Source organism: Pogoniulus pusillus, chromosome 9 (genome assembly GCF_015220805.1).
Source record: "Pogoniulus pusillus isolate bPogPus1 chromosome 9, bPogPus1.pri, whole genome shotgun sequence".
In the NCBI taxonomy this organism is placed as follows: domain Eukaryota; kingdom Metazoa; phylum Chordata; class Aves; order Piciformes; family Lybiidae; genus Pogoniulus; species Pogoniulus pusillus.
In genome coordinates this window covers 21109394-21132208 of record NC_087272.1, presented here as the reverse complement: position 1 = coordinate 21132208, position 22815 = coordinate 21109394, and the positions used below count along the sequence as shown (strand labels likewise).

At 38.2% G+C, this 22815-nt stretch overlaps 1 protein-coding gene across 9 annotated transcripts in view; it reads right to left on the bottom strand.

Annotated features, from left to right (window-relative positions):
* CLCN3 (chloride voltage-gated channel 3) overlaps positions 1-22815 on the bottom strand; it is a 122761-nt gene that overhangs the window by 27085 nt on the left and 72861 nt on the right. For 7 of the 9 annotated variants that reach the window (XM_064148830.1, XM_064148832.1, XM_064148831.1 and 4 more), the window contains one exon: positions 15986-16161. In XM_064148830.1, the coding sequence (XP_064004900.1) occupies positions 15986-16145 (160 nt within the window). In that variant the 5' untranslated portion in view covers positions 16146-16161. Of the gene's footprint in view, positions 1-5473; positions 5652-15985; positions 16162-22815 lie in introns of those variants that run through there. The other 2 variants (XM_064148836.1, XM_064148839.1) reach the window with 1 other exon arrangement.

The window sequence follows — 22815 nt, the reverse complement described above, 5'->3', positions numbered from 1 at the left end:
AGAATGATGATTTATTTAAATGTGTCTGATGGCACTCCAGAAGAGTCTTTAAGCACTATCATCTTTTCTTGGTCAGAAGTATTTTTAAATTTCAGAGCCATCATCATAGCATGCCATGCCACAGTGCTATCAATCGCTATTACTGAGGAGAAATTATCTCTAAGTCTTTGTAATCAAGTAATACATTGCCCTTGGGTACCACTGAATTTTCAGCCTGTGTCTTCAGACAGCTCTTTAAACTGCATCCAAGGCTTACAAGCACAAATTGATCTCTGCATTACAATCAAAATGCATCTAAAATGACAAATTCTATATGTACACAAAGTTAAAAAAAAAATCAGCTGGAAAAATCTTGGTAAGAAGAGAACAGAAAGACACAGAACATGGAAAAGAAATAAAATGTTTCACCAAAGTGCTGAGTGATAACTGCCCTACTCTCCATTTGTGTGTCAAAAAATAATAAATAAATTTGTGTTCCAAAAACCTTTAAAAAGTAGGAGTTAAATGAAATTTCAATAGCAGAGTTAAATGAAGACTTTTGAAGACTTGCATCTACTGCAAACGCACTGCAAAATGGAGGTTAAGTACTGCTCAGTGTGAGTAGCAAGATTAGAAAAATAAGATAAATGGCTTTGGCTTTTTACTTTAGATGGAATTAAGACTTCTGTTTCTATGATGCAGCAAAAAAAAAAAAAAAAGGCTTTACTGTTACAAATTTATTTTCTTGCAGTATTAAAGGCAGAATGGATTATATTTACTTAGTTATGTCTGCAATGAGACTTCAGATATACAAGTGCAATTTTGGGGATCCCCACACTACTAAATTTACAGCTTAAATGAGATGAACAGTGCAGAAAGGAGAAAAAAAAGGTATAAAGTTAGGTAAGGTAAACACTACAAAAGGAAAGTAATCTAACAGTGGCCAAGGCACTGTGAGTCATAACAATAAAAACTTAGGTAATCAGATTTCTAAGCACTACTGCTGCTGCATGGATGCAAGAGCTACTTACTGATTCCTTGTTTTGGAAGGTAAAGGCAGGATACAGTAATAATAATGTCTGATAATATGATTGTCTCAATGAAGCCACATCTAGGCCCAAGGATGGCTTAACTTTGGTTTGTTCATTAGGGTTTCTAATACCTCAGATAACAATACATCTCAAAATTCTTTCCAAAACTGAAACACATGCATAACAGAGAACTTTCCGGTAAACAGATAACTTGTAACAACCTACAAAGAACTCTAGTTGTATCTCATAGTATTTCCTGTTCATCACTGAAGTCAAATACACTAAACCTGGAATTGAAAAATCTTTATCCCCTTTTTATACTAGGAAACATAAATCAAAGTGCAGCAGAAACTCAGTGTTGCAATCACGCCGAGTTTCTCCAAGTAATGCTTTTTCTCAAAGAGCTCTGTGTTAGAACACTGTAATCAACTTGATCACATTTTCTGTCACAAATCGGTAATTAGTCTAAAAATTAGTTTTGTTACTCCTCTGCTAGCACTAAAATTCCAGGGTGAAACTCTAGCTCCGAGCATGTGTACACAACTTTCACATCCATTTACTTCAAAAGTCACACTAAGAATTTCAGTCTCTAGTGGCTTTTGATCTATTACTAATTCTTAACAACATGAGAAGCCCATATGCAGAAAATACAGCCTAAAATACAAAAGTCTAAGTTCTACCATTTAGAGGATCTCAATTGGCTCAGCAGGCATGTGACTCAAACACTTCCTAGTATATCACAAAATATCCTCTGCCCCATAGCTTATAATAATAGGTGAAGTGCAGAGGATGAGGAAAGGAGGAGAGGTTTGCCCAGTTTGAGCACAGTCTAAGCAACAAGAGTTGCACCTACATGCAGTGATGACTGGTGTGCAATAAATCATGAGTTATTTTGTCTCTCAAAAGAAAAAACAAAAAAGGTTTACTTAAATTAAGTCATCAGTAAATTTAGTGTGCTCTTCAGATATGTAAATTTCACATCTGGCTACTGACTGAACAGAAGATTATTAGTGGAACAGCATTTCATTAATTTCACTTGTAGACTTCCAAAGCCTAAAACACAAATTGTGCTTATGCATATGTAACAAATAAAAGAGAGTTAACTATCCCCAAGCTTTCCTACCAATAGCCTGGCCACTATACAGAGGGGAAAGGGAATCAAAGAGAGTGAGCATGTCTGTGAAAGGCTGTAGAACAAGCAAGATACTGATAATTTGGAACTTTCAAAAACACTCAGCTAGCAATAATGGTCCAGAAAACAATCCAATGGCAAAGAACTAAGCAACACGATCTGTTTACACCATGTATATTCCAGTATAGGGTTTATTATATTAACATTCTTAGGAAGAAGTGTATGTGTCAGTTACTTATGATATGTGCAATTCCAACTAAAGATAATAAAATCCTTTCTGAGGAAAGACTAATACGTTTAACTGTTTTAGTTACCAGGGAGAGAATTGAACTGTGAATTGTGTTCCTCAAGTATTATTTTAATGTATCGGGGAGGTCAAGGGGGTCAGGAACAGTGCATTTAGTACTACATAAACAGAAGTTTCAGGGCAGAGAAAGTAAGAGAAACTCCTGTTAAGAAGTATTCAATAATACATGCATTTTTTTCAAAGAGATAACAGTGAGTAATCATCACACCATAAACACAGATTTTAAAAATTACATTTGATGTTCTACAGTGTACCAGCACTAAAAAAAAAAACCAAACCCACAAACATCATCCTATTGCAAACCAACAGGTCAGGCTTTTAATAATAATGAATGATAACAACTGAATTAAGTAAAGGTTAACTGTATCTCAAAGACCTCTAATGATTTAAACACTCATTTCATGATTGCTGAGGTACACACACTTTGGGTGAGCCACAGCACTCAATTAGTGCTACAAATGCTTTGATGTTACAAAGCAGTTTTGTGTGACATGAACATTACTCTGTGGGACAGAAGAGCTATCAGTGAGTAAGGGGAAAAAATCCACCACCTTTACCAACTAAGCTTGTTTTCCTCAAGATATCTATCTATTTTCTCTTAGTTTGTTATTACAAAGCCTTGAGGTCTACACAATAGGAAAGAAAATGCAAGGTGGTTTTTTAGACTCACAAATAATAAAGAAATGTCAAGAATTTACTTGAAATGTCTGATTTTATCTTGGTATTATAAGCCTTCGTTTAATGGCAAGATGACAATAACAGATTACTGTGGTGTTGTAAATCAGCAGGAAACACAAATTTTGATTAAATCTATGGAACAAACTAGTGTGGTGCCTCAATTTTGTAACGAGTCGTATGCGAAGATTTGTAAGAGGTAACACTGTTGGGGTCTTAGTACTGCTCGTTGCCTTTTTTTGTTGTTTGGGGCTTTTTGGGAGGGGAGGATGCTTGTTTTGGGTTTTTTGTTTTCTTGTTTAATTGTTTGTTTTTAAATTATTATTAAATCTAAACTCACTCCTAGAAAACCCAAGCAGTAACCAGCAATACCAGTTTTGAAATTCAGTATTAGAGCAGAGGAAGTACAAACCTAATGGAATTCAATGAAACTGCAAAAAGTGACAAGTCAAAACTGTGAATCCTTGCACTGGCTCCTGGGTATGCCACCACAGAGGGAACACCTACTCGAACCTTCGAATGTTTTCATTGCCATATTTATCATTTGTATGGTTAATAGCAATATTCCAAGGCCCCACACACTATTTTGCATGCAAACACCTACTTTTGTATTGTAAAATCAACTAAAGCCTGGTAATTTAGAGGAATATACACCTCATCACATTTCAGTAGCTAAGTGTAATTTGAAGATTTTGAAAGTGTAATATTAAGGCCACTTTGCAGTTTTCATCTTAAAAATCCGTCTACAGATCTAAACTCACAGAACAGTTCAGGTTGGAAGGAATTTCTGTAGGTTACCTGGTCCAAACCCCGGCTCAGATGGCATCTCAGGACCATGTCCAGACATCTGCTGAATACCTTCAAGGAAGGAGATCTCACAACCCCTCGGGGCAACCTGTTGCACCAGTCCCACTCAAAAACTGCTTCCTGATGTTTACAGAGAACCTCCCATGTTTCAGCTTGTGCCTGCTGCCGCTGGTCCTGCTACTGGGCACCACTGAAAAGGGCCTGGCATCGTCTTCTTTACACCTTTCCTTCAGTGATTAGAGCACAAATTCACAAATTTGTTCTAAGAAAATAACATCCCTGATATTTCGGAAATTATTCTAAAATCTGACTGAGAGAACTATCCAGCAGTTGCTGTGTAATACTGACGTGGGCAGAGTAAAATATGCTTCTGTTAAGGTGCATTTGAACTTGTTGATACTTTTAGCATATGCTGAAAAACGTTCTAAGAATCTCAAGAAGATAACAAAAAGCCTTTTATATAAACTACTAAAAGACAGGGAAAAAAGACTAGATGAAACGTTAAAAGAAGAAGTTGTGAACTAATTTATAGAACCAAGTATACAGAAAGGTGAATCAATGAACTAATATGGCCGGAAAAAAAATCTTAGCAGTATGTAAATCAGATCTTTATTCTCAGCCCTACCTCCTCCCTAATGCCATCACCAGCAACCACACATGCTGATAGCTTTCTAATTTTAGATTAATTTCAATAAAAATAAAGTAAGAATATATTACATTTACTGGTTTTAAATATCAAAGTGTAGCTATCAAATCCAAATAGGAAAAAAAACCACACTTAGATCTTCTGCATCTGAAGGTTTAGCTTTACTTCTTGCTGCAACTTTTCTCAGTACAAACCCCAATCTATACAGAACATATTCTGCCTTAAATTTGCAGTAAGAAACAGAAGGCAAGCTCAAATGAGAATTTTTTTCATCGGAATACTGATGGCAATGTTTTCTTTTTAAATCTGCTTCCTTGCAAGCAACAGTGTAAACAACCTACCACAAAGCTCCAGTTTCTCAAGAGCTCATCAATATTGGTTTAACTGAGGTATTACAATTGTAATACATCAGGTACCAAAGGCGTCAAAAAGGAGCCCAGGCTAAAAGCACGAACGGTAACTTAAAAACTAGACAAACACTGTTCCTATTCAAGTTAGTCAAATGCATGTAAATAGCCAATTTAATAAACTCTTGCCAATTCGGTCACAGTCAGTCACAAATGTAATCTGGGGGTTACTTCAATGCGTCAGATAGTTCTACTGATTTAAAATCAAGGGGCGGGGGAGGGGTGGAAGGAGGGTGAGAGACACGAATGCCACATATCGAAGATGGAGTCACAAGCCGATGAGACGTGAAGCAGGACTAATCTGCCCACAGAGAAAACAAGCGCTGACAGCACGGGAACGAGCCAGCACCGAATTCTCCTCCCTCCAAAGGCTGGCGAAACAAAGCAAGGCGATGAGTAGCAAGCCTTTCCACCTCTGCTTCATATCTGAACAGCAGCCTCGCACATCCCGACATGCGAACAAGCCACTCAAACGTAAATTCGGCATACCTCGCTTATGCAACTCCCTCAGCGGAATGCCATCTCCTCCCCCGCCATCGTAGGGCAGGTACGGATCGGAAGAGACATCCATGGACATGCCGGACCCGAAGCCCGTCTGCCGGCTCCGAGGTGCCGCGGCACTTTCACACAAGGGCGGCCGCGGGGGACGCTGCCATCTTTGCCCGGGATCCGGCCTGCGCGCCGCCGCAGGAGCCGGGCTCTGCCCCACTGCTGATGTCAGCGCGGGGCGGCCGCCGCCGCTGCCAGCGCCTGCCAGTGCGGGCCGCGCCCGCCGCCCGCAGACGAGCACCGGCAGCGGCCTCGCTACCTGCGCCTCCCGCCCCGGCCGCAGCGCTCGTTGCTGCGGGTTGTTGCATCCGCACGGGAAAAGAAAGCCACGCGCTGGACTGGTGGCGGGGAGAGGAACGCAATAAAGAGCACTTTGCAACTTAGGCGAGCGGCACACCCTGCCCCGTCTTGCGGCTCCGGTGTCAAAGAACAGCGCCACGGGGCCAGACACACCGGCGTTCGCATGCCAGAGTGCAGCTGCCCGGCCAGGCCGCCCTTTCAGCAAGCGAACGGCGGTGGTTAAAAAAGCAATCCCGCAAAAATAGGTATTTGCACTCGTTGTGTTTAGCGCGCTGGAGTCACACCAAGCAGAGGCTTCCAGCAGTTACAATCGCATTTAAAAGGCAAAATTCATGTATTACCGCCGGTGGAGAGGAAGCCCGCCTCCCACTCATTTGTACTTACTCTTCAAACACCAAAATTGTTAGCCCCAAGGAAGAACAGTGCAACCTGCTAAAAGCCAAGCATCCCGCTCCACTGGCTTAGCTCACCTTTCACTGCCCCCATTTCCTCCCCCACCCGCCCACATTATAGAATTCTCACTTTTGCAGCAGTGAGCGTCAGATTTGAACCGATATAACCAAAACCTTAATTGCCTATTTAACCAAATGGTTTGGTCTCTCCAGTTTTTTTAGTGATGATTACAACTGCACAACACTCACACGTATGGGAAAAAAAAGGGGGAGTAGGGGAGCCCAATTTACTAAAACGCAACTCCACACTTCAGCTTGCAGGAATGTACACAGACAAAAATGGTCCAAGTGCCTTAAAAGTCAAAGACTCGAAATAGGCAACAACCCACGTCAATGCTAACCGGGGCATTCAGGGGGATATACTATCAAACAGCAACTGTTACAGTTTTGGGAAAAGCCAAGCACCGCAAGTAACCAGTATCTAAAGACAGGAAATCCTCAATTGACTACATAATTGCTTGCATTTGAAACAGAAGTTACTATATTACCCATATGGTACTTTATGTTTACTGTATGATCTCGTACTGGTCCTGTTTTTTAAGTACTGATAAGAAAACTATTTTACAAGAAATTTCCACTGTTTGGCTCAAATGAAATACATATCTAAGACATGCATATTGATTTTCCTTTTCTTCCCTTCCAGCAAGTCATACAAAATTACTGTTTCCTGATCTGTTACCCTCAGTTGTTTTTAAGTATTCCTCTTCAGAAAAATGTGTCATGCACTAACTAAATTATCACTTAAGTTGAAGAGATTTTTTTTTTGTTAAACTGCATAAAAGAGGGGGGAAAAAAGCTCTCAAGAGCTGAAAATGGATATGCTAGTCATCAGCCATAGTGCCTTAGTCTAACACTAACACATCTTGTACATGTGCATACACACCAATGCACAGGAATTCTGCAACTGAGGGGTCCCAGTGACTTTACTGACACTATCCCAGCTTAGCAAAGCTGACAGTTCTACACATCTCCAGTACCGCAGCCCAGCTGCAGTTTCACCCATACAGGAATTGATTTTATTATGTGTGCTTCCCCAACTCTGAAAGCATGACAGACAACCAACCACTTGAGTTTTCAAATGCATTTGTTTCTTAAATAATTTTCCATAACTGTTCTTAAGGAAGTTGTATCTTTTATAAGTCAATGCTACAATGTTTTAGAACTGATGATAAAAATTAGTCACAGCAAAGCTAACTGGTTGGCTTAAACTTTTTCATTCAACATATGCAAAATGTCTACAGAAGTCTAAAACAGAGTTGTAAAAGATAGAGTATAACTAGTTGGAGGGCATATCTGATAAATTTAGATACAAGGAAGGAAAATGCATTCTAAAATAGATACAACTTCTATTTGCTACATAAAATTTCAAGAGTCCACTCAATTGAAAATTGCACCAGCTCTTCCAACATCACTGCTTATAGACTGGCTGCTGAAGACAGTCCTTTGTCTACTCTTAAAAAACAGAACAGTCATTTTCCCTTCTCAGTTACCGAAGATTTGTGTTCTCTTTGCTCATAACCACTACCACTGTGTCTACTCCCTTTCCAACAGTCAGGTACTAAGCATGCTAACCTAACCTACTTAGGCCAGCCTTTTAAAAAGTATCTAAATGTCTACATCATTTAATATTGCTAAGTTATTCTTTTGCTACCTGGTCTGAAATGGTGTGTGTCTTCAACTGACAGTTTATATTCAAAAAGAGTATGTCACAGTTATTTCTGTGGACTTCAATTCTAGAGCTCTATTCCATAATCTCATATTAAAAAGTAAGCAAAGTTTAAGGAAGACAGTGAAGCACCTTGCTACATATAAACACAACGCATTCTCTCAATTGTTTGGTATATTTCAGTAACAGAATATGCAATTCTATTGCATCAGTTAATGAAAATTAAAGTAAGTCTTTCATGGAATTCCAAATGTAAGCCTTAGGATATTAAATCATTTCACTGAAGTAACAAGAGATGCCAAAAATGTGTCTGATAATTACCTATGTTGGTGTGACTGATGGAAAAGATTTTGGCAACTCTTACTTGTCATTTTCTTTCTTGTTATCACTCAGAACCAAGGCTTTTCCTCCAGCAGATCTAGAAATGTTCTCTTGAAAAAATGCTACGTAATACAGCTACCATCTCCCACCATTCTGAAAAGAATTTAACTTATATGCACACTCAGTTAAAGGTTGGACATTAATGCATCTACTTCCAACAGCATGTAAATTATACACAAAAGCTCTCAAAACATACTATGTTCCATTTCTCTTCCACTCCTTTTCTTTCCAGCTTTACTACCTTGTGGGTTTTTTTCTATTTTCTTTTTTTATTTACCCTTTTCTTGTTCTATGTGATGTAATTAAGCCCATCTAACCCCTCCACCACCTTGACTTCTCCACTTAGCTTACTGAACTTGTAGTGCCTTCAGTCTGACTTGGTTCATTCTGCATAGAATCACACAACTTTCTCATCTGGGTTACAGAGGGTCAGCACTGGGAACACTAAAGATGCCCTTCTCCCAGCTTTGATACCAACATGGTCCAGGATGAAATAACGCAAAGATGCAATCACAGAAGAAGAAAATCAGGAAAAAAGTTTAGTTATATACAGCTTCAAATTATTACAGTGAAAAAAAAGCATTAATTTTTAAATCTTAAATTATGGAGTCCCAAACTTTATTCTTTTATCAGCATTATATAGAGCTCTGTGCTTGATCACAGTGGTGTTAGTAGCAAAAGCTACTCTCACAGCTCTGTATCAGGCTACAAACAGACTCCATTAAGCCGTTTCCATTGCCATCTCATCAAAAGCCTCAATGAGGCAGATAGGCAATGACATGAAAAATGGCAGACTAAATATAAAAGCAGAAGGAAACAAATTTGTGACATATGCTGTTGATTAGTTCAAGGCCTTGAGGAGTCAAAAAACCCCAAAGGAATGTGTTTAGCAGTAATAAATACAAGGGTTTTTTTTCTATTTGCATTTTATTACAGAGAAAAAAAAAAGAAGCTTCTAATCAGTTTCATCTTTTTCACAATAGTTTGTTTCCCACAAATTAGTTAATTCTGTTCACAACCATTTCGCCCAGCAGAGAACACTTTATTCTAGGGAATTAGCCCAATAAGCTTGCCTCTTCACCAGCTAACCACAGGTTCACGAATTGTGCTTCTGTAATTTTGTATAACTTCCAATGGTGCTTTTACTTGCTGTCCAGAGATAGAAAATGGTAATTGAAGTAAAACCCAACCAGCAAACGGAATGCAGCAGAACAGGTCATATAGCCACAAGCATGTTGTGTAATCAGTTCTGAGGCTGACTTCCTCCAGGCTAGATGAACCTTCATTGTGAATCAGGCAAATAAAAGTAAAGGCTTCCCACTGCCATGCAAAATCTTAGAGCAGAAGAAAGAAATTTACAGAAAAAAGGGAGAAAATGAAATGATGATACAGCATAAAACACTGAAGTCCAAAAATAAACTAAAAAAACCAAAACCCAAACCACAAGCTCAAAATATTTGCTTCTGAAAGACTACTTCGACATCTAGGCCTAGAACACTGAAGACATGACTACCCTCTTGAGTTTTCTTCCCACTTCTTTCTAGTGCTGTCCATCACAACGTTCTTGATCTACAACCCAACCATGCTGGAAGAAAATCCTTGATACCAGACTACGTATAACTAACAGCTGTGAGAGGATGGGTTTTTCTTTGATATTCTTTTTTTTTTTTTTAATTGGTCAGATTGACATTAAAAATGACTTTTACTATACCAATCATGAGAAGAGGACTTGGAAAGAAAAGCAGGCTAATTTTCTGCAAGCAAGTTGCTTTGAGTCTTCTAAGAGCTTCTTCACTGATTTCTATCTCTTTTCTTTTTCTTTTCAGGTCCTGCTGCTTTTCCACCTTTGCATATATGACTTTTCCTCACACTCCAATGTGGTAAAACCATAGTTAAAACTCACCAACAAGAACTTTTGGCAACCTTAGTAGGAGAGATCCTAGCAGTTTTCCTAAAGTTTACTTTTTTCCCTTTGTAGGACTAGCCACAATTCTGCTACTGAGATCATTCTCTAGCTAAATAAACATAAGGAAACAGATTTTATCTGCTAGATTGCCCTTACTCTGTTTTAGTGTTGTTTGATTTTGTCCACTATTTCCAACTTATTTTTGCAACTATGCTCGGGGGATAAAAGTACAGCACCAACATGTATTTCTCCTTAGATATGTCATTACATTAAGCTTCCTTTCCATCTGCAAAAACATTGCATCTTCTCCATACAAACATAAGCTCTGTGAACATAGCATCAATAGCAGTTTCGTATGTTACTAATACATAGCACTATACTCTGCCAGGCATATTTGAATTCCATGAAATTATGAGCTCAATATTTAGTAATCGCCAGAATAAGACTATGATATGCTTAACTTCTAAATGCTGTGTTAACTTCTGATCCCTTGCTTAACTTCCATTTATCAGAAAAGGTTCAGAGAGAAGTACTAAAAAGGACGAAAACATGGTGTAGTTGCAAGGTTCAACTGATCAAAGCACAAGTCCTTCACCTGTAAAAGAGACAATTGAGGATGGAAAGAAGAAAGCAGCAATGGAAATAAAATCACCGAATCACAGAATTAGTCAGGGTTGGAAGGGACCACAAAGATCATCTAGTTGCAACCCCCCTGCCATGGGCAGGGACACCCTACCCTAGATCAGCATGGCCAGAGCCTCATCATCCATTTCAATATAAGGGCTCTTAAGATACTTAATCTAGAGGATCGAGAATGCTACAAGTAACAGCTAGGACAAGAAGAAATTTTTGTTAATGTACCTATACACAGTGTGTAGAACAGAAAAGCATAAACTACAAATATTCTGATACCTCTCAGCGGTGATTAACAGATATACATGCTAAGTGATTTGCTATTATTAAACCACTGCTTTGATGCAATTTGTTTTGATGGGAAGTTTGGGATTTTAATCCTGATCCTTTCTCCTCTTACAAGTGGAAAAGGAACTACCATCTTTCATAGTGACAACACTACGTTGCAGGCTTTATCAGAATATATTTATTTGGCAAGACAGTGAAGCCATTCTAGTTTCAGGTCACCCTGTCCTAGTTTCATATGAAATCTTTTTGTATCAACAGCAGTTTAATTTCAATAGCCTGCATGTAACTCAGGAAAGAGATAGGTGATGAAACTGTCATTGTGACTGTGCAGTCAAGTCAGTTTTATGCAATGTGGATAACACATACAATGCCAATGGTACAAAAATACTTGGAAGATATGTCTTCATATCAGCCGTGGACAACAGGAAGTATCTGTTAATGTGATTTCCACACACAGAGAATCTAACAGGAAGTTCTTTATGCAGGAAATAAGTTATTATTTTATTTGCACTTGGTTTTCTTTATAAACTGTGGTAACTAAATAAAACCAAGCATACATATGAAAAAACCTTCTTGTGCCATTTGAAACAATAACTACGTCTAGGTCTTGCTTGAATGACTAACCTCTGATGTGATATGAATTTCTTGATTTTAAAGGACCACCTGCACTTATTGAAAATTTCACTCCATTTTTCAGATGATGCCATTTCAGTCCACACTATCACATATTGAATACCATTATTCAGGGTGCCAAAAATGGATTTGTTTGGTCTCCATTTAGGTAAAAAACTCTAACTCATGGGCAAGGACAGTTAAGGAGTGCTGCAGCATTTTACACCATGAACTCTTCACATATTGTGGGTTTTAGTGGCTTTGTTATCACTGCAAGGAGGCAGTGGCGGCTGTAGCAGCAGTTTTTGAATTACCAGTTTACAGGTTGTCATATTAAGGTTAACTATTGCCAATTTTATGCTAACACCATATGCCAGACTGTAAACTGTCTCCACACTCAAGTCACAATATAAGCAACCAAGCTCCTTCGACTGAAACCGGAATAGCTATTTAGAACACCAAGCAGACTCATATTCCCACAGATAGAGCAAAGTACCTTGAGATGTAAACACTAGTGAGATCACTTGTTTGCAAACCATTTTTACTGCAAATTTCAGTCAGTGCCTTGAAATATTTGTAGTCTGAGATCACAAAAATCCACCTCCTGCTGAGTTTGCCCTACAGTTAAATTAAAAAATACAGTACAAACTGATGCAGTCCTCTCTTATATCATATAAATAGTCCTCAATTCTGAGTGAACTTATAGAGACCTCTCAGTTTTACCTCAATAGCTGGCCAACTCTGGGTCATGACAGCTATCTACCCATGACTCATACAAGGAAAAAGTCTGAATCATTAAATCATAGAATGTCAGGAGTTGGAAGGGACCTCTAGTCCAACCTGCTGTCAAAAGCAGGATTACCTAGGGCAGGCCACACAGCAATGTATTCAAGTGGGTTTTGGAAGTCTCCAAGGAGGAGACTCCACAACCTCTCCAGGCAACCTGTTCTAGTACTCTGGCACCCTCACAGTAACAAAGTTTCTTCTCGTACTGAGGTGGAACTTCCTGAGTTTCACCTTACATCCACTGTTCCTTACTGGGCACCACCAAAAGGAGATTGGCACCTTCATCTTGTCACCCACCCCTCAGATATTTATAGACATGAACAAGATCCCCTCTTGGCCTTCTCAAGATCAAACAGCCTCAGTTCTCTCAGTCTTTATTCATAGTAGAGGTGTTTGAGTCCCTTAACTTCAGTCAGTAGCCAGGAACTGTGTCTCTCTCAGACTTCAGAGACAAACAACACAAGTCTACACTGAGAGAACAATAATGCAATAGACATCTTTTCATTGATATTCCTCCAGTGAAATATTACCTGGACAAGGTAATTCAACTCTGGAGGCTTCACTTCTGTATAAAAAGAATTATTTTTTTCCATTGTTGAAGTCATAGAAAGCAATGACTCATCCTAGGGTTTTGGTTTTTTTTAAATTTTCATTAAAAAAACCAACTAAATTATATTGATTCCTTCCTATAAAAGTTAAAGCAGTAAATATCAGCTTATATGACTTCAACTATTAAAGAACTGATAGCTTCTCAATGTTAAGGATAATGTATTTAAATTGACCTAGCATGAAGTAAAAGCAAAGCCTGGAAACAAAACAAAAGTAAGTCACCATGAAAATGAGCTTCACAGATTGCATCCACGGTAGGACATTCCATGCTCAAGCACTGGCAAGACATCCTCCCTTCGAAAGGATAGATGCCTGTTACCAGTATAACATCACCATACTTCTCATTAGACAGCAGTGCAATGTGGGAGAACACTAACTTCACTTACTATGTAGATACTGTTTTGACCAAGGTCCACAGATAGTATCCGTTTTAGGCAGGGCTTTGGTGCAAGACATCACCACTTCCACATGCACTGTAATTTAATTATTTAGCATGATAAAACACACAACACTCAAAGAATTTACGATTTCATGATACTTGCTTGATATCCATAACGGTGCCACTAGAAGTCTGAAACACATCCAAAAAGAAAACAGCTAGTGGAGAACCTAAGAGACATGTTACATAGGTAATTCTGATACAATCACTATGCCTATGTATTTAGTACATACCTACACATCCACAATTTCTGTAACCTTTCCAGAATGCACAGCCAAGGGCAGGTAATACACATGCTTTCAGATGGTGGTAAGAGAAACAAGACTGTTGTACAGCCTTATTTTTAGCATAATGGTGAAACCCCTAGATGTAACTACACAAAACCATTCAAATCACAAACCAACGATGACAATAAAAAGGCAAATCTCTATCAAATATATCTTAAAGATACCTAGAAGTATAGGTGGTAAGACTTTCTGAAGTCTTTTGAGTTTCAGTCAACAGTCACCTGTTTCGTTTCATACAATATAATCTAAGACAACAGTAGCATACACCATGAGTAGTCTTTTCCAGTATCATCCAATTTCCACATTTTCAACAGAAGGCACATTCACCATTCAATAACAGCCTCAGCAGCTTTGAAATCCTCAGTTAAGTGCTTGGATATACATGGTAATGTGAATGCCTGTACTATGCAGGCTTTACAGAATTTCTGTCCTAACAGCCAAGAGACTACTGAAAGGAGCAGGATTCTGTTAACCTACTGCCCTCTGCATGAGGGAGAAAAACGCTACTTTATAAATTTCATATTGTTTGCTTTTTACATCTGCATAATACACACACAGTTTAATTTTTAAAAAAAAAGGAGAAAAAAATTCTCATTTCTGAATCCTTCATTTTGTCCTCAATGCACAGCCTTGATTTTTAAAAATCTGTAATTCTGTATTTTACAACTTAAACTGTAAAATTATGAGCAGCACACTATTGTACATGGCAACTTATTCAGCTTGGTTAAGTCCATGTCTGCACTCATTTATACCCCAAACTTACATTTTGCAGCTAATCAGCTTTCAATTTAACTACATTATTTGCACAAAGATTTTAAGTACAGAAATATTCCCATTTTATTCATGTTGCTAAGAAACCAAGCTCATAAAATCTTCCAGCCCCATACATTAACACAGGGCTGCTGATTTTGGCAGGGTTCACCAGTTAAAGCACATAGTTAGTTCTAAAGCCTCTGTGTTCACATGCACTGCAGAGCCCACAATGTCTTCCAGTTACTAGGATGATCCTGCCCTTCCTCAGGAGGTGGGACAGATTGCCTACAGGGAATTCATCTGCACTCACAACTCAAGAGAACAAAAATATATTAATCAAGAGATAAGTAAAGGATAAGACTATTTCAATAATAGTGCTAATAATATAAACAAACAGTCAATGCTAGGTGAGTAACACAGGACAAAAAGGGCACATACAGCCCAGTAAGAAAATGTTTGGTCTTGTCAATGATATTTATTGAATTATAAATATGCAATAAAAACTACCTTAAGGAATAAGAAACACAGATATGCACCTCCTATGAGAAATATCATGTTCACCTCCTACATGAACATTTATTTAAAATATTTTTGCAAGTACATTCTTAATACCTTGAAAAGAAAATTCGCATCACATTCTGATCTATGACTGAGATATTTACTACTGTTTACTGTACAAGAAAATATTTCCATTAATAAATACATAAAATCACTGTTCACTTAAATAATATGGCTTATTATTAGTACTGTCTCTCACTGAGTGACCAGAATTTTGGCAAGCAGAGAAATCAGTAATGAAAAGCAAAACTCTAAGGAAAATAAACAAACCAAACACAACAAACCAACAATATCTGTGTTCTAATACATGTTCCAAAACTTGAGCATTACAATAAAGAAGTGGCAGCTGGCATGTGCAGCACTTATTGCTTTTGACAACGTAAACAAAACAACCACTTCTTCTGTTAGAACTCTATTTACAAATCTAATTTCCCAATGAGGGGCAAAACAGTGGCTCTGAAACTATTTCACGGCACACTTACTTCTTCTCCTTAAAGCTTCAAGTGATGAAGAGGATTATACAAACAATAACCAGAATACCATCAGACTTTCGGTTCAAGTGCAAATAGACCAAGTCCTGCACATGGGTCAGTTTTGTTTAAAAAACTCCCCCTCAAAAAGAAACCCCAAAAAACCCCCAACCAACAAAAAATCTAAAATAAAACAAAAACCTTAACACACCAAAACTCAACCCTGAAACACAATTTAAAAACCCTCCAACCCAGAACACCATAAAGATACAACCCAGAAGAATTTTAAAGCTAAACCAAACATTTACTTACCAACTGATGCATCACCATCCAAGAGGTTGTCATCTTCAGAGGTCTGAAAGTCCATAATTACACCTGCTCCATCTAAAAGCTCCTCATCGCTGCTTGCACTAGTTATACTGTTGTAACTGTTTCGATAGTAGCCTCTATGAAACAGCTGCTCAGACTCCATTTAGCTGCTTTAAAACCTATATAAAAGAAAATGAGTTATTTTCTATTTGAATATGAATATGCACAAACAATTGAAGAGTTTATCTGAAACAGAACCAAACAAAACAAGTGTATTTTGTGTTTTGAGGAAGCAAATATTAAGGCAAAACCACTCTAAGTTGCAAAAAATGTAGCAGCAACAGCACATTTCATTCATAAAAAATTTCACACAACTCTTCAGTGAGTTTTAACTAGATGACGCTTCCTCACCCCCTTGAGATGTTATCATTATGAAACTATTTCAGCTTCAAAACAGGTAGCTGGAATGTGCATGCCCCATGTGTATCAATGTGCTCTGCACCACTGAGGTCATACAAAATCCAACCAGTATTAAAGTTGGTATCTTTCTCCTGTGTCTCCTCAGAGTGAAATAGATGGCAGGCTAAAGCTGTAGCTCCCTGAACACAACTGTTGACACACTTTTGCACAGAGAAGTGAATATGTAAGAGTGGAGAACAGTTATAAAAGCTCATATCCAGATAAAGTTTTCAAACCCCTTATGTATAAGCCTTTTTTTGGGCTGGTCTATTTTTAACCGTAGTAAGGTGTCAGCAACACAAGCTTTTGCACATACAGTATACACTAGCACATTACGGTTTCACAGACTCAGGCCAAGTTATCCCTTGCCTTGTGGAGTTAAGAGCACAGAAATTGCTTCATGACTGAGGCAAGGAGGAGGACAAGACATAACCTCTTCTTGATTCCACGTTCTTCTTTAAAAAAAAAACAAACCAAAAAAACAACTCTTGTCCTTGTCATTTCTCAAACATTATCACTCCTTACTAACACACAACTACCCAATGCAGGGAAATCTCTCACTCCCTCCAAGCAAAGGAAATGAGCCCCCGATTCACCTCCAAGTCTTCTCTTAATACTTTTGCCTCTGCTTATCTGAAAATTCTGTAACATTCACTGCAAACATTCAGCCCGATGTCAGCAACAAAAGCAGACAACAGGACTTCCAGTACAGACCCCTCTCCTCTACCCTGCTGTTGAGCCTTGTGAAGTACAGCCAAACTGGTTAGCCAGCGTCAATAGTTAGTAGCAGATGTCAGACAGGTAGCTCTCACATAATGGCAAATGGTCCAGCATTCTCAGTGACTTATCTAGAAGGAAGGGTGAAAAATAAAGCAACAAGGTTTGCTGGGTAGCTGGAACTCTCATTACTGTGCAGCTGGGTGATAACAGAAGGTAAAATTCTGTACAGATCAACATGAACGATGTCAGATGGCAAGGGGACAGCAGAACAATCCCCAGTTTATCCTACAGAGCAATGGGCTCTGACTTAACTGCTACTGTCCACAAATGTACTTAAGAAGTTACAGGAAAGAGCTCAGCACATACTAGCAATCTCCAAATTAACATGATACAAAAAGTATCAGTTAAAAGAGACAATGTAATGAAATTCCTACAGAAAGCCACAATTTGTCTACATCATAAATAATTAACAGTGCCAAAGGTACAAAACGATTCCAGAATAGCTGAAACAGGTTACAGAATAGCACAATGATGATGCAATAGAAAATATCTTTCCTTCCTCAGGGCAACAAAATGCATCACAACTCTCCAGTCTGGAAAAGATGTAATGTAGAAGGCAACACAACTGACATCAGCAGAATCACAAGTGGCACCAAGAAAGAGCATCAGGTGGTTTTCAGCAGTCCATGTCATCATGAAGGAGGCAAGAAGCACAGAAAAAAAGGGCTGATTGCTTGCACGGCATGTAGAGAACTGATGGAATTCATTGCTATCTTACTGACGTGGTTCATAAAGCATCCTGACAAATTTGTAGGGGAAAAAAAAAACACCACCACAACAAATAAATCAAGAAAAGCTCTTAAAGACAACACCTGTGGCAGAAATGCTGGAGGCTAGGAGAACATTCTGGAGATGTGCATATGCTTATGCTGTTCTCATACTCTTTCCTAGAAATATGCTGTTGGGTAAAACGGATCTCTGGCTTTTCTCATTTCCTTAAAATATGACCTTGAACATGTACAACTTAAAAAACACTGTCTTCAAATAATTTTTTATTATTCATCTTTAAGTGAAAATTCTTCTTGTTTTGCTACCATTTTACAGGCACTGAGAAAAGATTCTTAATGGACAGCAAAAAAAAAATTAATGGTGCCGCATTATGAAGCACATTCTATTTGAAAACAGTTAGTTGCTTTTATCTGAAAACAATGGAAACATCTCCATTTTTTCTTCAAATGGATGAAATGATAATTTATCATGTATTCAGAAGCCTTACTTCACACTTCAGCAGATACTAACTTCTCACACAGCACTTCCTAACTAAATGGTACCTACAAAGAATATGTTCCTAAAAATATCAGACCATAAAGAGTTGGACTACTTCCATTATTATGCTCACAAAAAGTCCTGTTAATATTACTCTCACTGCACCAGCTGGGTACTACCATAAATGGCAACCACATAGCATAGCTGAAATGAGAAGTTGGGACTTCTGGAAATGCTTCCAATCACTGTATCATTCATCACCTTTCTCCTCTTGCTTCACTTAGCAAAATTGTATTATAGAAACACATGACAACTGGCCTCTTGGTTGAATTAAATCTTTGTTACTTCTACATACATCTGATGTCTCCTGCATTCTGATGAGGTTTGCAAGAAGACACAAAACTCTCTTGCCCTGTCCACAAAAGTAGCACTAGAAGATGAAAAGTGAAAGAGAGAAACCCCTCCCTTTAAAACCTACTGTGGGCTAGATTGTGTTCTCTTCCTGTTGTATAACTGACCTTTCTTAATACTTTCCCTAATCTTCATTACAAAGGAGAACATAAGCAAGTTAGCAATCACAAAAAGTAAATGTATCAAAATAACAGCAGCAGAAAACCTAGATACCAAAAGTACTACTACTTCTATAGTGAGATTTTTTTTTTCCTTCAGATGTCTCTTTAAAACACTTTAGATGAATGTTAACCATTCAATAAGCTTCACATAGAACTAACATTTTAATTCTTGAGCACGTCAGTCACTAATTTGTCCATTACTACCTGCAATTAATAGGCAGAGGGCAGCTTAGGTCAACATACAACATATTTCTATGTGTGCCTTTATCAAACTGGGATACAAGGTTAAGGATGCAGCATCCTGAGCTATCTTAAGTGTCCAAAAACAACTGGAAAGTGTATCTTCATGTGACTTTTTAGCATGGATCTGCCTGGCTTGAGTGAAGGAAACCGAGTGATGTGGAGTCTACAGGGAGTTGACTGAAATTAATTGCCTACACCTCTCAGGGCCCAGGACTCTTACTGGAGCTATTTGACAAAATGCCTGTTTGCCTCTCTTTCAAGTGGCCCAGCAAAGATTGCTATTAAACAAGTTCAGAAAGTTAAACAATTGAATGGTTTAACATATTGAAGTGACAGATACAACAGATTCAGGATTACTCATGATAAATGCACTGACTGCAAGATGATCTCAAGTTAATAAATCCTGAATAACAGTCAACACTGTTGCAGATGCAAACCTTTGCACTAGCTCAAACATGTAATAGAAATGCAGCAAAAATTAACCTCTATATTGAAGGTTAGAAATGTGTCCCTGTCTTGGATAGAGAAAAAGGATCATATCCCATTGACAGTCTGTGACTATGCTGGTAAAAGTGCTCCTGAACACACCTGCTGCAGCTGCTGTCCCTCTCCTGACAGATATTCCTCTTGTGGATTTTACATCATAGTTCAGGCTGTCCCTGCCTTCTAGGAGAATTGAGTAACATAGTCATGTATGTTTAACACGGAACAGTTTTGCTCATGTTCACAGATGTCAACTTTAATATTAAAACTGCAGTTAATTAGGCATCCTGGCCCTCAAAATCTGTTTAAGTTTGGTATTCATGATATATTGACCTTGCCTCATCAGCCTTAGCCAAAACAGGACTGTCTTATCTTCACATGATTCCCTCCTCCAGCTCTTTGGCAGGCCAGGTCTGTGGATCTTCATTTAACACAAATGCCTGCTGATTGTAAATGACCATGTTCCTGAAGCATGCTGAATCAACTTGCCTTCCTGCCCCACAAGCATTTATCCCACAAGCTATAATAATGAAAAGGAAGAGCCAGGAAAATGTTTGAGGTTTTTTTTCCTATGGCTACAACAGCCAGGTAAGAACAACTATCCTGCCTAACTCAGCCTGGTGCAGATTATTCTCTGTGGATATGGGAAGAGTGCATTCATACAGAAGAGCCTACACAAACGCTAATGGAGTTGTGACAAGAGAACTAACCAATCAACATGCCATTAAATAATCTCAGATGCATTTCACAGATTCCCTGCCCTATCCACATGGGCCTTGGATGCATGTGGGGAAGTGTGGATGTTCTCCAAAAGAAACTGTGAATGGGGAAACATGGTACTGGTTGAATGATTGCCAAAACAAATATATTCAAAAAGCAAACAAAAAATCCTGTAACAGGTTTCCAACAACTAGTAGTTACAGTAAATATCTAAGTAATGAACCATTTTTTTCCCCCAAACCTAGGCAGCTATAAAAATCTGAGACACATTAATGTTCTTATCAATCCTTTGTAAAGATGCTACATTTAACTTATTTCAGTGAAGTATCATAGTTTTGATCCTGAGTCCAGCCCAGATATCTTAGAAAACAAACTCAAAAATGTTTCGGATCCTCTTTGGAAAAAAATCCCCCAAAACAGTGAAGTAACACACTAAGAATTTTTTTTTAAATAAATTCCAAGTGATACTCAGGGAGTTCTTTGAACAGGGAAGGACTCTGACTCAAGTCAAAAAGCGTTGCAAATAACCCATCACACTTCCCTTACTACAGTATTTCCAAAATGTCCTGATCCATCAAAACTCTTAAAAAGCAAGTTAACAGAAAAACCTCTGACTAAATGAATTACGTAAGAAAAAAGTCCATACAAACAAAAAGCTTCCAACAAACCCAAACAGCTCCAAAGACACAGATAAAACATGATGTCTTACCTGTCATGACTAGGAAGAGGAAACAAAGTAGTAAGTACACAGGTATATTGATTTGCCAAAGATATTTGCACAGAGAGAAAAATCAGTCACAAGAAGTAATAAATTCCCAAACATCAGACACTTTCTAGGTTCAGCAGACTGGGTGATGGGTCATTTTGCCTGACTGCACTTCTGCCAAAAAGAGGCTGGAATAGATGATCCGTGAGGCCTTCTCCAAGCTAGCTCTATGATTCTAAGATCTAACTAAACATAGTACAGGCAGGAACTGCATTGTTAGGAAGAGCATCACAGAAACAGCCACATTAATAGGCAAAAAAGCATATGACTATTGCACTTTCCTGCGCAGTCTAGTATACTATCTTGGGCACTTCTCTGCTCTCAAGCATCAGACATCCTGTTTATCTTTCAAGCTCTGTAACTAAAAGTTCAAGCAAAGAAGAGAATGACTTCCAGTGCAATGCAGAGTTTCTGCAGAAGACAGAGTAGGACAAAAGCAGTCTGATTTACAGACATTTATAGTCAGCCATCCTGAGTCATCTCCAAATCTCAGGTATGTTCTCTGTCATTCCATAAAAGCACATAAGAAAACTTTTAGATACCTCAAAGGTGTGACAGAAAACAATGACATCTTGAATTTGTTATTGTCCTGAGAGATGGTTGGAATGAAAATGTAAAAGTAGTGTTCCAGATTACAAATCCAGGTCAAACACTTGAAAGAAAAAAAAGAGAAGGCACAATCTTGAAAGCTGGTGTCGTTACAAAAGAGCCATTTTCCAAACCAAGAAGAATCTTGATAAACCCACAAATCAGTGTAACATTTCATCTTTCTGTTCCATGCTAAGCACTAAAGGGCAGAATCTGTCTTCTAACTCACACATAACCCTGATAAACCCTACACAAGGCCAGTGCTTAAGTGAGAAATACTATGCAGACACAAACCAAAAGCAATGAAATTAAGAACAACATCTTTACACAGAAAAATGTGCTCTACAGTAGAAGAAATGCAACAATAGCAACAGAGGAGTAATTACAAGAAATTACAGCAAATGACAAATCTTAAATGTTTAACTGGTAAGAAACCTCAAAAGTGATTGTTATGAAGTAGTTCTTAAAACATCACCTAATTAAAACAAATTATTCACCTATAAGCTTTAGAAACATTAGGAAATACTGAACTCTGAAATGATGAGCCTTTTACAGCAGTTTTAAAACAAAGGCCACATTATGCCCATTCTTCTATCCTCACAAATGTCAAAATTACATTCCCATCTTCATTGCAGCTCTTCCTAGCCGCTATTTATTTTGCCTGTCATGTGAAGATAGTTAAACAAGATGAGAACACCACTCGTCTGCCAAACTTAAGGTCTGGCAAAGAGGTGAATGAATTGTTAAACATTACATTGAGAAATTCTTCAATCATTAACAGAGTATTTCCTCATTAAAAAGCCTCAAGAAGAAAATAAAATTTCAAAAAAATAACCTTACACTTCAATCCTTAGACCACAAAATAACACTCAGGAAGTCAAACTGCAACAAAATAGGGAATGCATACAATAACTGTACAATAATGAATAGGCAGAAGACCATGCTCTGTATCATTAAACAAAATTAACCTGAAATTAACTCATCTCCACAACAGTACTGTTCCTAGTGTAACCATT